At 46.0% G+C, this 14,025-nt stretch overlaps 1 protein-coding gene across 2 annotated transcripts in view; it reads left to right on the forward strand.

The window, feature by feature from the left end:
* Positions 1-14,025, forward strand: part of pcnx1 (pecanex 1) — a 109,719-nt gene that overhangs the window by 26,587 nt on the left and 69,107 nt on the right. The window contains exons 7-8 of one of the 2 annotated variants that reach the window (XM_084309587.1): positions 9,509-9,638; positions 13,414-13,616. The exons of the other annotated variant lie outside the window; for it this stretch is intronic. Of the exons in view, the coding sequence (XP_084165713.1) occupies positions 9,509-9,638; positions 13,414-13,616 (333 nt within the window). The remainder of the gene's footprint in view (positions 1-9,508; positions 9,639-13,413; positions 13,617-14,025) is intronic. 2 annotated transcript variants of the gene reach the window in all.

Below are 14,025 nucleotides of genomic sequence, written 5' to 3' on the forward strand. Positions count from 1 at the left end.
TGTAGCCTAATCTTTATCTGCAACTGTGAAGAAAAACCCCATTGGTTTAAACAGAATGAATAGACACATAAATGTATTTTCTTTTTATAAAATTTTTTAATCTTGATTTAGAATTCGAATGTCAACATTATGATCGAAGCTTCGACGCATTCGGTACAGCCCTACAGACGAGGAGGATAATAATGCAGAGAACGGAATGAATTGTCTGCCGGCACTTTGGAGAGAGGAAGCTTCTGTACACGTCTCACTCACGCTGCTGCCACGTTCCCACCTGATCGTTTCCAAGTAGCGGTGCCTTACGGTCTCGTCTTAAAGCTCTTGATTCGAGAAGAAATCTGATTTGCCTGCAGTCTGAACATGACGACGGTAACCATGGTGATTTTGACGGGGGATCCTTCTGATTCCGAGCTGTATGCCCTACATTTAGCCCAAATGAAACACATTTGGGTGTAAATAATATCTCTTTATCTTTGAGGCAGCTCACAAAGTAGGTCACCCAAATTCCCTACCTGACGACATGAATTCAAGCCTTGATGCTTCAGGGGAAAAAGTGTTCCATGTTCATAGATATTGACTTAAAGGCACACTTCACCAAAAAACAATGCTGATTTTATTTTGGACATAATAGCCCATTTTCGACCGCAGGAACTTTTTCCCCAGAGACTAGGGACATCTACTCGATTATACTCCCTCAAAAAGTCCCTGCTTTGGGGGTAGGACTTTTCCGAAGTGCAGGAACTTTGGCGGCTGGTGAATGGACTGGCAGCATTTAATTTCTACCATCGTTTTCAAAAGTCTGCAGCACAAACTTAACATCAAAATTGTGCTGTCGGAACAGTTTTATGTTTGTAGGTTAAGTATTTAATGACTCATTCAACATTCATTTTTCCAGTAACCCGATAATTTCAACCAGAAATGCCAATGTGAAATGCGTATTATAAGCTTATATAAATCTAGTGATCTTCTAATGCACTCTATCACAGAGAAGATCAACAGTCTACTATAAGCCTGGACTCCTGTGAGCTGCCAGTGCATTGAGGGGTCTGCTGCGCGTTCCTGTTCAATGTGGCGACTAGGGATGGGTACCGAATTCGGTACTTTTGAGGTACCGAACCGAAACACGTCGGTACTACAGAGTATCGAATATTTTTTTTTTTTTTTTTTTTTTCTCCATGTCAACGTTCACACGCACAATATATGCTTACCTAGGATTTTACTTGATTCAACAACAAAGCAGTCGGAGCAATGACAAAACTGAACCGAAAACTGTCGAAATTGTAGTTATTTGAAGTTTGGAATTATTTTTTTACGACTGATGTAGGTAAATTAAATTTCTTGAGACTAAAGTACCGAAAAAAGGTACCGTTGGGTACCGGTATCGATTCACAGGTACCGGTTCAAATGTGAAAGGTACCCATCCCTAGTGGCGACCAATATACAGCAAAATGGTCTGCAGGGAACATTGGGTCTGTTCACTTAACCGTGATCGCAAAGATCGGATCAGAGAAAGTTGTCCTTCCATGTTAGTAGTATGATAGTGATGGTGAGGCCCTGGAATGCCTAGAGACCTTTTTCACACGTCGGCGAACTCATTTGCCCAATCTTCGCGGGGCTTAGTTTCCACTGCAGTGGAAACGCAGACGCCAACGGGAAGAATATAGTGCCGTGAAATCAAATGTAGTCCCTGGGCCTGGAGTAAAAGTTCGGGGTGATTTCGGTTCAAAACTGGGCCAATTTCACATGCATCCAAAAACCCCAAAAGGCTTTGCACACGTTATTTTAGTTTGACAAGATATTGAGAGTAAATTAGTTTGAATATGGCCAACCAGTGATCTCATCGGGGACTTTGAATCCTTGCGTAAGGGACCTCATTTAATTGAGCTGTAATCAAAACGACACATCACAAGGATTCAGCGTCCCCGATGACATCACTGGTGGCCACATTCAAACTCATTCACTCTCAATAACTGTCAAACTACATGAACGTGTGCAAAAGCAAAACTGTTTGGAGTTGTTTTATGTCTGAGATTATGTGCAAATAAATCATCATTGTTTTTTGCTGAAGTGCCTCTTTCATAGGTCTTGGATGTCCCCTAAACATGTCGTTGAAGGTTTCTGCTTCAAAACATTCTAGCAGTCTCTATACCAGGGTTTCCGTTAGAAAAAATTGTTGCCGGTCTCCGTGACCTGCAAGATTTCAATCTACCGGACAAATGAGATTAATTCCGGTCATAGTTTATTGAGCTTTAAAACAATTGATAGGCAGGCTATATAAAGAATGTCATCCTCAAGGCATGTAGATTTATAATATTATTACTTAAAACTAGGCTACTTTTGCGTATACAGTCATTAATATATTCCAAATAAAATAAGTCCCTCGATACTCCGTGCTGCTGACTTGAAATAAAATAGACCGCGTATGTGGGCAGTCGGTCAGACACTAAACAGCAGTCTGTTATAATCACATTTTTATGAGCTAACGAATTCCGTTATATTGGACATTTGTATTAATTATATCAAGCGAAGAACTGAGAAAGCAGAGAGACGGCAACATTATCGTGGTTTGCGTGACAACTCTCTCCACCTCGCAACGACTTATTTGCAAAGAGTATGGCGCTGCAGAGCAGCTGATTCAGTGTTATTGGCTCTTTTCTGGGAACCGCACAGCAGCGCCCCCCACCCAACATTGGCTGAAAATGGCTGAATTGGAGTACTGCTGGAATACTGCATTGTGCTGATAGTGCTCTGGCTCTGCAGCTTCACAAAAGTTCGCACACCCAGCACTAAGCTCTCGCTGACGACGTCGTTGTCATTATTAGAAGCAACGAGGAAACAAATGTAATGATCGTTTCGTTCATCGCATAGGCTATTTAATTTTAGCCTATTTTAATACAATTCAAATAATCAAATTGTGCTTAGACTCAGGGAATTATTTTCACCGGACATTAAGACCGGAGAGAGTAAATATGTCGGAGTTCAACAGATTTTGCCGGTCAAATACCGGTAATTACCGGCTAACGGAAACGCTGCTCCATACCCCTCTGTTTCAGTCCTGTTCTCATTCTAGCAGCCTCTACCTCTCTGTTTCAGTCCTGTTCTCATTCTAGCAGCCTCTATACCCCTCTGTTTCAGTCCTGTTCTCATTCTAGCAGCCTCTATACCCCTCTGTTTCAGTCCTGTTCTCATTCTAGCAGCCTCTATACCCCTCTGTTTCAGTCCTGTTCTCATTCTAGCAGCCTCTATACCTCTCTGTTTCAGTCCTGTTCTCATTCTAGCAGCCTCTATACCTCTCTGTTTCAGTCCTGTTCTCATTCTAGCAGCCTCTATACCTCTCTGTTTCAGTCCTGTTCTCATTCTAGCAGCCTCTATACCCCTCTGTTTCAGTCCTGTTCTCAACGGACTGTTTCTGCGTCTCTTAACGAGCAAGTTGCTTTTATCATACAAATACGATAATTATCGTACGTCTAGCCTGTACCGAAATTGAGATAACACTGTCAAACTAGACGTTGCAGATAAAGTATGACTCACTGTTCAAACTTTAGTACAAGATCTCTTCACATGCCCAGTGTTGTCTGTCGATTGTGGCTGCAATTCTGAATGTCTTGTTTCAATAGGGAGGGTTCTTGTCACAGCTGAACTGCAGTAACTCCACTATGTACATATTTCACAATCTCCGTGTTGAGACAACCCCTCATTATGTAAAAACAATGCAAAACACGCGATAATAGTAATACTTACTTAGAAGTAAAAGTAATAATACATTTTAACAATGGGGGCTCTTTAACTGTCAGATAATTGGTATTATCTTAGCACAATGTAGGCCTAAATAATGGTTTTGGTCAGATTTCCCCAGATTTCTAACCCTTTCACTACCACACTACAGACGGTTAACCCTTTCCCTAACACACTACAAAGGGTTAACTCGTTCACTACCACACTACAGAAGGTTAACCCTTTCCCTAACACACTACAAAGGGTTAACGCGTTCACTACCACACTACAGAAGGTTAACCCTTTCCCTAACAAACTACAGAAGGTTAACGCTGTCACTACCACACTACAGAAGGTTAACGCTTTCCCTACCACACTACAGAAGGTTAACGCTGTCACTACCACACTACAGAAGGTTAACCTTTCACTACCACACTACAGAAGGTTAACGCTGTCACTACCACACTACAGAAGGTTAACCTTTCACTACCACACTACAGAAGGTTAACGCTGTCACTACCACACTACAGAAGGTTAACGCTTTCACTACCACACTACAGAAGGTTGACCTTTCACTACCACACTACAGAAGGTTGACCTTTCACTACCACACTACACTACAGGCAGTTAATTGTCTGTTGCGTGTTAGTGAAAGGGTTACACCTTCTATAGTGTGGTAGTGAACGGGTTGAAGAGGGCCTAAACATTGATCTACATACGTGTATTAGGGCTGGGCGATTAATCGATATTATCGATTAATTCAAATGAATGATTTAGGACGATTTAGAAACATTTTAATCGATTTTCAAAAAAAATAAATAAAAAATGTTTTCAATAGTCACCTTTTATTTTACAAAAAGTGATGTTTGGTGGAAGTTAGATTTGCACTTTATTAATCCCAATATGGAAATTCATTCTTGTTTGATGATCAAGAGGCACCTTAAGTGGCGCAGTGGGCAAGGCGCTCGCCACTAATGCAGGAGATGCTGGGTTCGAGCCCAGCTCTCGGCATTGCTACCAGCTTGGCTGGTCGTTCATACTAATACAATTGGCAGTATTAGGGGTGAGAAGCTGGTGGGTGGGGATCGGACGTTGTGGACAGCGACTCCTACAGGTCGGTTGGTGCGCCTGCGCAGCAGAATCAGGAAGCGACGAGGGCGGCGTGTCCCTCCCACACGTTACTCCTCGCCGCTGAGAGATCGCGCTGTACAGGTGAAAAGATGCGACGGCTGCCTCCTCGTGTACCGGAGGGGACACGTGATGCAAGGCTTGGTCCTCACTGCAGCCGACCAGTGGGAGGCATGGCCTAACAGCGTTCGAGACAGGGGAGGGTAGAATTGGACAATACGAAATTGGGGACGGGAGAAAAATAGAAAATGGGAGAAAAAAAGTAGATAAAAAAAAGCACCTTATTTGTTTTAAGTGAAGTTTGGTGAAAAAGCAAGTTATTGCACTATTAATCCCAATAGGGACATTCATCTTTGTTTGATCAAGAGTCACCTTTTATATTATATGTATATATTATAAAAAAAAATTAAGTGAAGATTGGTGAAAGTTAGGTTTGCACTTCAATCCCAATAGGGACATTCATCTTGGTTTGATAATTTTTTTGTCAAATAAAAACAAAGGTTATTTGAATGATTTCCTTGGCGTTTCTAGTTTTTAAGAGAAAGAAATCGATTAAAATCGAAGAAAAAAAAAATAATAATCAGGGATTAAATTTTTTGGCCATATCGCCCAGCCCTAACGTGTATGTATTGGTTATTTTCATGCAACAAGACTGAAACCGAAGTTCCCTGTCCGCCTAAGAGCACCTGTCATCGTTAGTGGTCGTCTGAAGAGCTTTGATATTTCTTTTTACTTCTGATGAGTGTTAGATTCCTGACCTCTTCTATAATAGAGTGAGAAACAGCCACGCCTCCCGCTTTGACATTGGACATGAACCGTGTTGATTTGTATTCTGACGGCTATAAGCCGGGAAGCCTAGACGGGTCAATTCCTACATCGGCGCATTTGGAGAAACATAAGGAGGACGTTTTTCTTGCACTGCAGCGTTGTCGACCGGTTGTGAATTGTGCGTCGGACTTGTTTGGAAGCTGCGGTGTCCGGTTGCAGGAGGGGGAGGAGGCGGTATTGGACTTTGGTTTGTGTCGATCAGCGCAGGCTGAGCGTTCCGCATATCACTCAGGTGTCATGTCAGCTAAGCTGCCCAGACGGGAGTTCGCTGGGGGTGGAGTCTGGAGATGATGTCATTGTATTGTGTAATCCAGCCTGTTAACCCTTTCACTACCACACTACCAAAATGGTTAACCCTTTCACTGCGACAATACATGAGCTGTTCACTTCGGCTGTTCATTTGTATACTCTCGCACACGTCCCAAGGCTCTAAACCGCTTAGCACGCATTGATTTTAGTTTACTTAGTAGTACTTAATGTATCGCGTAATTTCAACGCGGAAATAAGGAATAACAAAATAAAAGCACACGTTGTTGAACTTGATCATGCATATTTATTAGAAAATGAAATTACAGCACTGTTTATCAATGAAATTAATGAATATTATCAACAAAAGCAACATAATTGTTTCTGTATACATTTATAAAACAAGGCATATTTAGCCAAGATATGTTGCCAGAACATGAAAAGAAAAAGCGTTCACATGCACTTTAGCGGAGATCCGCTTCTACTCTGAAAACCCGGCCTCACAGAGGTATGTTGATGCGAAGCGTTACACAACACTGGGTACTCGTTTCGGACTGATATCCAGAACTTTGCGAGGGCCTGTCCAGTCCAGTGAACTTGACTTTCAGTAGCTCGTCACACGAAAGATCATTGAGGCTTCCTGCTCAGACAGTGGGAGCCTGCTGCGTCATGCGTAATGAACGGATCTTTGATCCAGTTGTCCAAATTGTCCGCGCTCTCTCTCCGAAATTGTTCAATAAGCCCTTCTAGTGGCTACAGATGGTGGGCTTTAAATAATTTTTTGCAACATTCTGTTCCTACAAAAATCCATCAAGCAGATTAAAAATACCCCAACATCTCCACTGATTATCCTGGAGTGCCACTAATGGAGTTTCCAGCTCATTATCAGCACATTTCTCTGCCAATGTGTTGTTTTTGTCTGCAAGGAAAATCTGCGCTTCTTCTCGGAGTTAAAAAAGGCGATTTAATACTCCGCCTCGAGATAGCCACCTCACTTCAGTCGGTGTGGTATAGCAGCTGGTTATGCGCAGAGCCCATTTCATTGCGGCCAACCGGCACCACTTCTGACAACAAACCTATCCATTGCGAGTCCAGGTTACACACAAAATACCAGACCCCCCCCTCCCGCGATTATACATGCGGAGGAGGATGTAGTGAGATGTGTATCGGAATACTGTGTGTCGGCGAGACATGGCAAATACACACGGCTGTATTTTTATTTTTTTTGCCATGCGCTACCCGCGACCCCACTTTGGGTCGAGACCCGTAGTTTGAGAACCGGTGGTTTAGACAGTTATCGAGAGGTACTAACGAGCTTGAATATCCCCTCCCGCGATGTCATCGGAGGACACGGAATCCTTGCGTTGTGTTAATCACAGCTCAATGAAACAGTGTAGATGAAATACCTTGTCTTATAGGGACTGCTACCTTATCCTTTCATTGAGCTGTGATTAACACAACACAAGGAAGGATACAGTGTCCCTGGCGACACCTGTTGCAATCCGTATCTATTCTTTTAGCTACATCATTTCATTGAGCTGTAATTAACACACGGATTCGGGTAGGGCTGACCTTCGATGTTTTTTTTTGGAATTCGAAGCTTCGGGGCCGAGATTCTATTTTCATTCGAAGCTTCGAAATAAAATAAAAAGGTATACATATTTTTTTTTACATTTTTTTTACTTTTATTTATGTTGTGGGACTTGTACAGCACTTTGTTCCACTTTGTCAGTGCTGTAAAGTTTAAACATTTTTAAATCTTAGACAAACGAAACACTTTGCTTTCATGGAATATTGTAAGCCGTCATTTGAGGCTTTATAAAAGCAGCACAATGAACACAAATCTGTCAGTGCTGAGTCCGACCTCATCTTAAATAACAAACAGCATTGCTTGTTGTAATTAACAAAGAGAGGCAGAGTTGATTTAGCAAATTATTATTATTATTATTTTTTAAATCATATAATTTTTTTTTCTTTACATAATCAAATTTTATTTACATATTCGAATCCCATGCCCATCGAACGAAGCTTCAAAGTATTTAAGACAGCCCTAGATTCGGGAGACATTCGAACTCGTTAACTCTCAATCGCTGTAAAAAACTAAATGATTGTCGTGTGCAAAACTCTTTGGAGCCTTTGGGATATTGTGTGAGATTATGTGTCAAATAAATCAACGTTGTTTTTTTCCGGTGAAGTGCCCCTTTTTTAAAGTTTAAAATGTGAGGTCTCCGGTGACGTTACGGTAAGGATTAGGTTTGTAAACAACCCCCCCCCCCCCCCCCCTCTATACACACACATACACACACACGCCTAGAGCCATATCTAGGCCAGATTCTATTTGTATCATGTTTCGTATGAATGCTGCTGTCGGTAACCTGTGATGAAAACACTAACGCACCCTCTCCACCGCCGGCTGCTGCACTAACGGAGGGGCTTTGCCGCAGCCAACTGCTATTGAAATGAACAAGGCAGCCATTTTCATTTACATGTCATTTAGCTGACTCTTTTATCCAAGGCGACGTACAAGTTCTGTCAGCAGGAAGGTTGAGTAAGATTGTTTGTCAAACGGTGTCAAACTTTAGTGCTACAGTCTTAAGATATATTAGCATAGTAGGTAGTAGTGTATACAGTAGGTGGTAGTATAGGCATATTAGCATAGTAGGCAGTATAGACATATTGTCACAGTAGATAGTAGTATAGGCATATTAACATAGTAGATGGTAGTATAGACATATTACTAGCACAGTAGATAGTAGTATAGACATATTACTAGCACAGTAGATAGTAGTATAGACATATTACTAGCACAGTAGATAGTAGTATAGACATTACTAGCACAGTAGATAGTAGTATATAGACATATTACTAGCACAGTAGATAGTAGTATAGACATTACTAGCACAGTAGATAGTAGTATAGATATATTACTAGCACAGTAGATAGTAGTATAGACATATTGGCATAGTAGGTACTGGTAGTGGTATAGACATATTAGCACAGTAGGTACTGTAGTAGTATAGACATAGTAGGTAGTTGTATAGACATATTAGCGTAGTAGTATAGACATTGTATTAGTATAGTAGATAGTGGTATAGACATATTAGCATAGTAGGTAGGTAGTAGTATAGGCATATTAGCACAGTAGGTAGGTAGTAGTAGACATATTAGCACAGTAGGTAGTAGTATAGTACATATATAGTATAGTATTTTTTAAATTCAATTCAGATATTGATTGAAGAAGTGTGTTTTATAGTCGAAGCCGGAAAATTGGGCGGGTTAATTTGTCCTGACTGTGGTGTTGGGGGGCGGGGGGGGGGGGGGGGGGGGGACCGAGAATAGCCTGCTTCTCTTTGATGACCCCGGACCCCCCCCCCCCCCCCGTTTGGGGTGTCCAGCTGCTGCTTCCCTATAACCCTCCTTGCCATGTTGTCTCTAGAAAGTGTTGCCTCCTCATGTGGATGTTCTGTCAAGCATCACGTCTCTCTCTCTCTCTCTCTCTCTCTCTCACAAAAAAAAAACAATAAAACTTAAAAAAGAGAAGTCGAGGGGCAGCCCATTGTTGACTGTGCGCCACTCATGTGTTTCGCCACGACAGCGCCGGGCAGCGAGGAGACGGTCACGTTTCGGCGTGAGCGTAGCACGTTCCGTCGGCAGGCGGTGCGGCGGAGGCACAACGCGGGGAGTAACCCCACGCCCCCCGCCTCCCTCATCGGATCCCCGCTCAGGTAAATGCTGCTGTGCATGAAAACAACCACCAGGAGGCGCCTCCTCTCTCTCTCTCGCTGGTGTCGTATTATATCATGCAGTTATGTTCCCAACACCACCACCTCCTCCTCCTCCTCCTCCTCCTCTCCCATCCTAAACGCGTGAATATTTTCCCTAATGGAGTTGCACTTCCGCGTTCGGTTTTTGCGCAATCTGATTGGCCACTGACGTTTCTGGTCATGTGACATGTGCGCCAATCGCGTGAAGCCTGTTTCTGCGCCTATTTCCGCGCCTCGAACAGCCTGCAAACTACCTAACTAACGCCTAGTTTATCACTGGTTAAGCTTAGGCGACTCTTTCGAAGTTGGTTAAGGTTAGAGTTTGGAATCAGGGCTGGTGTTCTTCTATCGCCCTGCTCTAAGACAAACTCTAACCTTAACCAACTTCGAAAGAGTGCCTAAGCTTAACCGGTGATAGAAACAGGCGTCACACGATTGGGCGCACATGTCACATGACCAGAAACGTCAGTGGCCAATCGGATCGCGCAAACCGAACGCGGAAGTGCAACTCCGTTAGGGGAAATATTCACGCATTCCTAAACTCCTAATGAATTCTCACATCACCACCACCGCCACCACGCGTCCTTCCTTAGTCTACTTTGAATGCTGGGAAATGATAGCATGAGCTCTCCGCCGGCAACAACAGCATGCGCGTCTTGTCGTCTCCGTTCTGCATGCAGGGGGGGGGGGTTCCTTTCCTCTTATCTTTTTAACCCTTTCACTGACACACGACGACAGAAGGTTAACCCTTTATACTACTACCCTTTACTACTTTACCCCTTTACGGCGACCGTCGGTTGTGTCATGGTAAAGGGTTATTAACCTTCTGTCGTGTGTGGCAGTGAAAAGGGTTAACCGGCTGTCGTGTGTGTGGCAGTGAAAGGGTTAACCTTCTGTGTATCGTCGCAGTGAAAGGGTTAAGTTTGGTCTTTTCTTTGGGGGCTTTTTTTCGGTTCTCACTTCTTCTTCTCCTCTTCTAACCCGTTTTGTTTTATTTTCCTCCCATTTGGAGCATGGATAAGACGATAGTCCTCACCATAGAGAGGGAGAGAGCTGGGAGGGCTGATGTTATGGCTTCTTGCATACCGTTGCCTTTCAGAAATGTGCATGGTGTGTTCAATAACCCAGACCGGCGTCCCGCTGTATCGCGTTACTCTGCCTTCCTCCCCCGTCCCTCTCTGGGGGGGAACGACGTCCGTGATATTGATCATCGGGAAAATGGAAAGCTTAGATCAGACCCCCCCCCCCCAAGATGTGAGTTTTGTTGTTTTTAATATCAAGACGCCCCAGATGGCTGTTAAGTGTTTATTAAGACCCCAGCCGGCGTTTTAGACCATAAATCTTTCATCGGCACGGAAGGTCACAGTGACATTTTGGCTAACACTTTATAGAGGAATCTAGTACTTTATTAAATTATTTTCATATGACATCTTTTTCTGTTCTCATCCACTCGTCTACTATACCTCTACCTTTGGAGACCTAACCTTTGCCTTGGCATTGTAACGCCAAAGGAGATGAGATGTGCCACGATCCTGTAAAAAAAGTGAACAAAGGCACAGTGACGAGTGTGAAATTCTTGGGAGGAATTTTATGTTCCACCATGATTGAGCACATTGGGAAGTACTTTAGATTCCCATCAGGAATGAGGTCCCCCTCCCTGCTTTCTAAAACAACAGCTATCCACCTCTAGCCAGCCCCTGTGTCTGCGCATCCTCCCAGCTATCCACCTCTAGCCAGCCCCTGGTGTCTGCGCATCCTCCCAGCTATCCACCTCTAGCCAGCCCCTGGTGTCTGTCTGCGCATCCTCCCAGCTATCCACCTCTAGCCAGCCCCTGGTGTCTGCGCATCCTCCCAGCTATCCACCTCTAGCCAGCCCCTGGTGTCTGCGCATCCTCCCAGCTTTCCACCTCTAGCCAGCCCCTGTGTCTGCGCATCCTCCCAGCTATCCACCTCTAGCCAGCCCCTGTGTCTGTCTGCGCATCCTCCCAGCTATCCTCCTCTAGCCAGCCCCTGTGTGTCTGCGCATCCTCCCAGCTATCCACCTCTAGCCAGCCCCTGTGTCTGCGCATCCTCCCAGCTATCCACCTCTAGCCAGCCCCTGTGTCTGCGCATCCTCCCAGCTATCCACCTCTAGCCAGCCCTGTGTCTGCGCATCCTCCCAGCTATCTACCTCTAGCCAGCCCCTGGTGTCTGCGCATCCTCCCAGCTATCCACCTCTAGCCCTGTGTCTGTCTGCGCATCCTCCTAGCTATCCACCTCTAGCCCTGTGTCTGTCTGCGCATCCTCCCAGCTATCCACCTCTAGCCAGCCCCTGTGTCTGTCTGCACATCCTCTCAGCTATCCACCTCTAGCCAGCCCCTGGTGTCTGCGCATCCTCCCAGCTATCCACCTCTAGCCAGCCCCTGGTGTCTGCGCATCCTCCCAGCTATCCACCTCTAGCCAGCCCCTGTGTCTGCGCATCCTCCCAGCTATCCACCTCTAGCCAGCCCCTGGTGTCTGCACATCCTCCCAGCTATCCACCTCTAGCCAGCCCCTGGTGTCTGCGCATCCTCCCAGCTATCCACCTCTAGCCAGCCCCTGTGTCTGCGCATCCTCCCAGCTATCCACCTCTAGCCAGCCCCTGTGTCTGTCTGCGCATCCTCCCAGCTATCCACCTCTAGCCAGCCCCTGTGTCTGCGCATCCTCCCAGCTATCCACCTCTAGCCAGCCCCTGGTGTCTGTCTGCCCATCCTCCCAGCTATCCACCTCTAGCCAGCCCCTGTGTCTGCGCATCCTCCCAGCTATCCACCTCTAGCCAGCCCCTGTGTCTGTCTGCGCATCCTCCCAGCTATCCACCTCTAGCCAGCCCCTGTGTCTGCGCATCCTCCCAGCTATCCACCTCTAGCCAGCCCCTATGTCTGTCTGCGCATCCTCCCAGCTATCCACCTCTAGCCAGCCCCTGGTGTCTGTCTGCCCATCCTCCCAGCTATCCACCTCTAGCCAGCCCCTGTGTCTGCGCATCCTCCCAGCAAGGTCACATCTCCAAATGCTGAGCCTTGAAAAAAACATTAGCAAGTAGAAAGTCTGCCGTCATCGGCCAGGGCCCAGGGGTCAATGAGCTTTCAAAATGCAAAACTGCTCCTTTTCCACTAATCAACCCCCCTCATCTTCCTCCTCCTCCTCCTCCTCCTGCCAAACCTGTCGCATCACCTCACACACCCCTCCCTCCCGATTATTTCACAACCTTCTCCACCAACTCTTTTGTTTTGCCTCGCCCCCGACGAGTCCTCCCCTAGTCCTCCCCTAGTCCTTCCCGAGGCTTCGCCGTGTCACTCGTCGCCCCCCCCCCCCCCCGTGTGAACGATCGCGCCGCCTCCTGAAATACGAGTTCGCCTCCCCTTTGTGTTCTCCGTGTGTGTCGGCGTGTAGAGGAGACCCTTTTCACTTGTAACCCCTGAGATCGCGTTCCCGCACCTCTCTCAGGATCTCCTGTTCTCTCCGCAGCACTAGCTCTCCGGTGTTCCTCCTCCTCCGGTTACGCCGCCGCCTCACTCTCCTCGGTTTTTTTTGTTTGTGTCTCGGTCTGTTTATTACTAAACAAAAACCTCAAAAAAACCCTCATATTGTTAAATTACCTCTCTGGCTTATCCTCCCTCTCTCTTCTTGTGATGATCATGTTGAATACCAACCCCCTCCTCTTCTCGTTTCCTCTCCCGCTGCCCCCCCTCCCACCCCCCTCCCCCCTCCCCCCAAACAGTCTTCAGGAGGCCCTCAGCCAGGCCTCCTCGCAGCAGCCTTCTACTTCCCAGGTGAAAAGTCAACCATCCAGAACCCCCTCCCAGGTGACTGTGCTGAGCGCAAGCGCCTCCCTGCTGGCCAGGAATGGAAGTGCGCACCTTGATGGTTCTCAGGACAAGGCCTCGACCGTTGGTGGTACTACCAACCTGCAGGACGACTTCGGTAGGAAGGAATGGAACGAGAGAGAGAGAGAGAGAGAGAGAGAGGCAGCATGTTCAGGGGGCGGGATGGATTGGTGGGGGGGGGGGGGGGGGGGGCAGGCGGTGTGGGAATGGGGAGGAACTCTTGGAATTGCAGTTTCTGTAGAGAAGTCAAGCGCATGTGACACTTGTTGAATCTCTTGACATCTTGTGATTCCAGTTTTCTGGCCTTTTTTTGCTTGTACTATTCCTGTACGTCTCTCTGGGACGGAGCATTGCTACGGTGGCTTTGTTTTGCTTGGAGAAAAATCGGCCGGACAGCCAGCGGTTATATATCTATATATATATATATAAGCCGCGACGGTGTCGTAATCGGTCACGGCCCGCCCGCAGTCCTCTCTACGGTCGTCGGAAAAAACGCCGTAATCGGG

This window comes from Notolepis coatsorum, assembly GCF_963971535.1.
Source record: "Notolepis coatsorum genome assembly, chromosome: 3".
NCBI lineage: Eukaryota > Metazoa > Chordata > Actinopteri > Aulopiformes > Paralepididae > Notolepis > Notolepis coatsorum.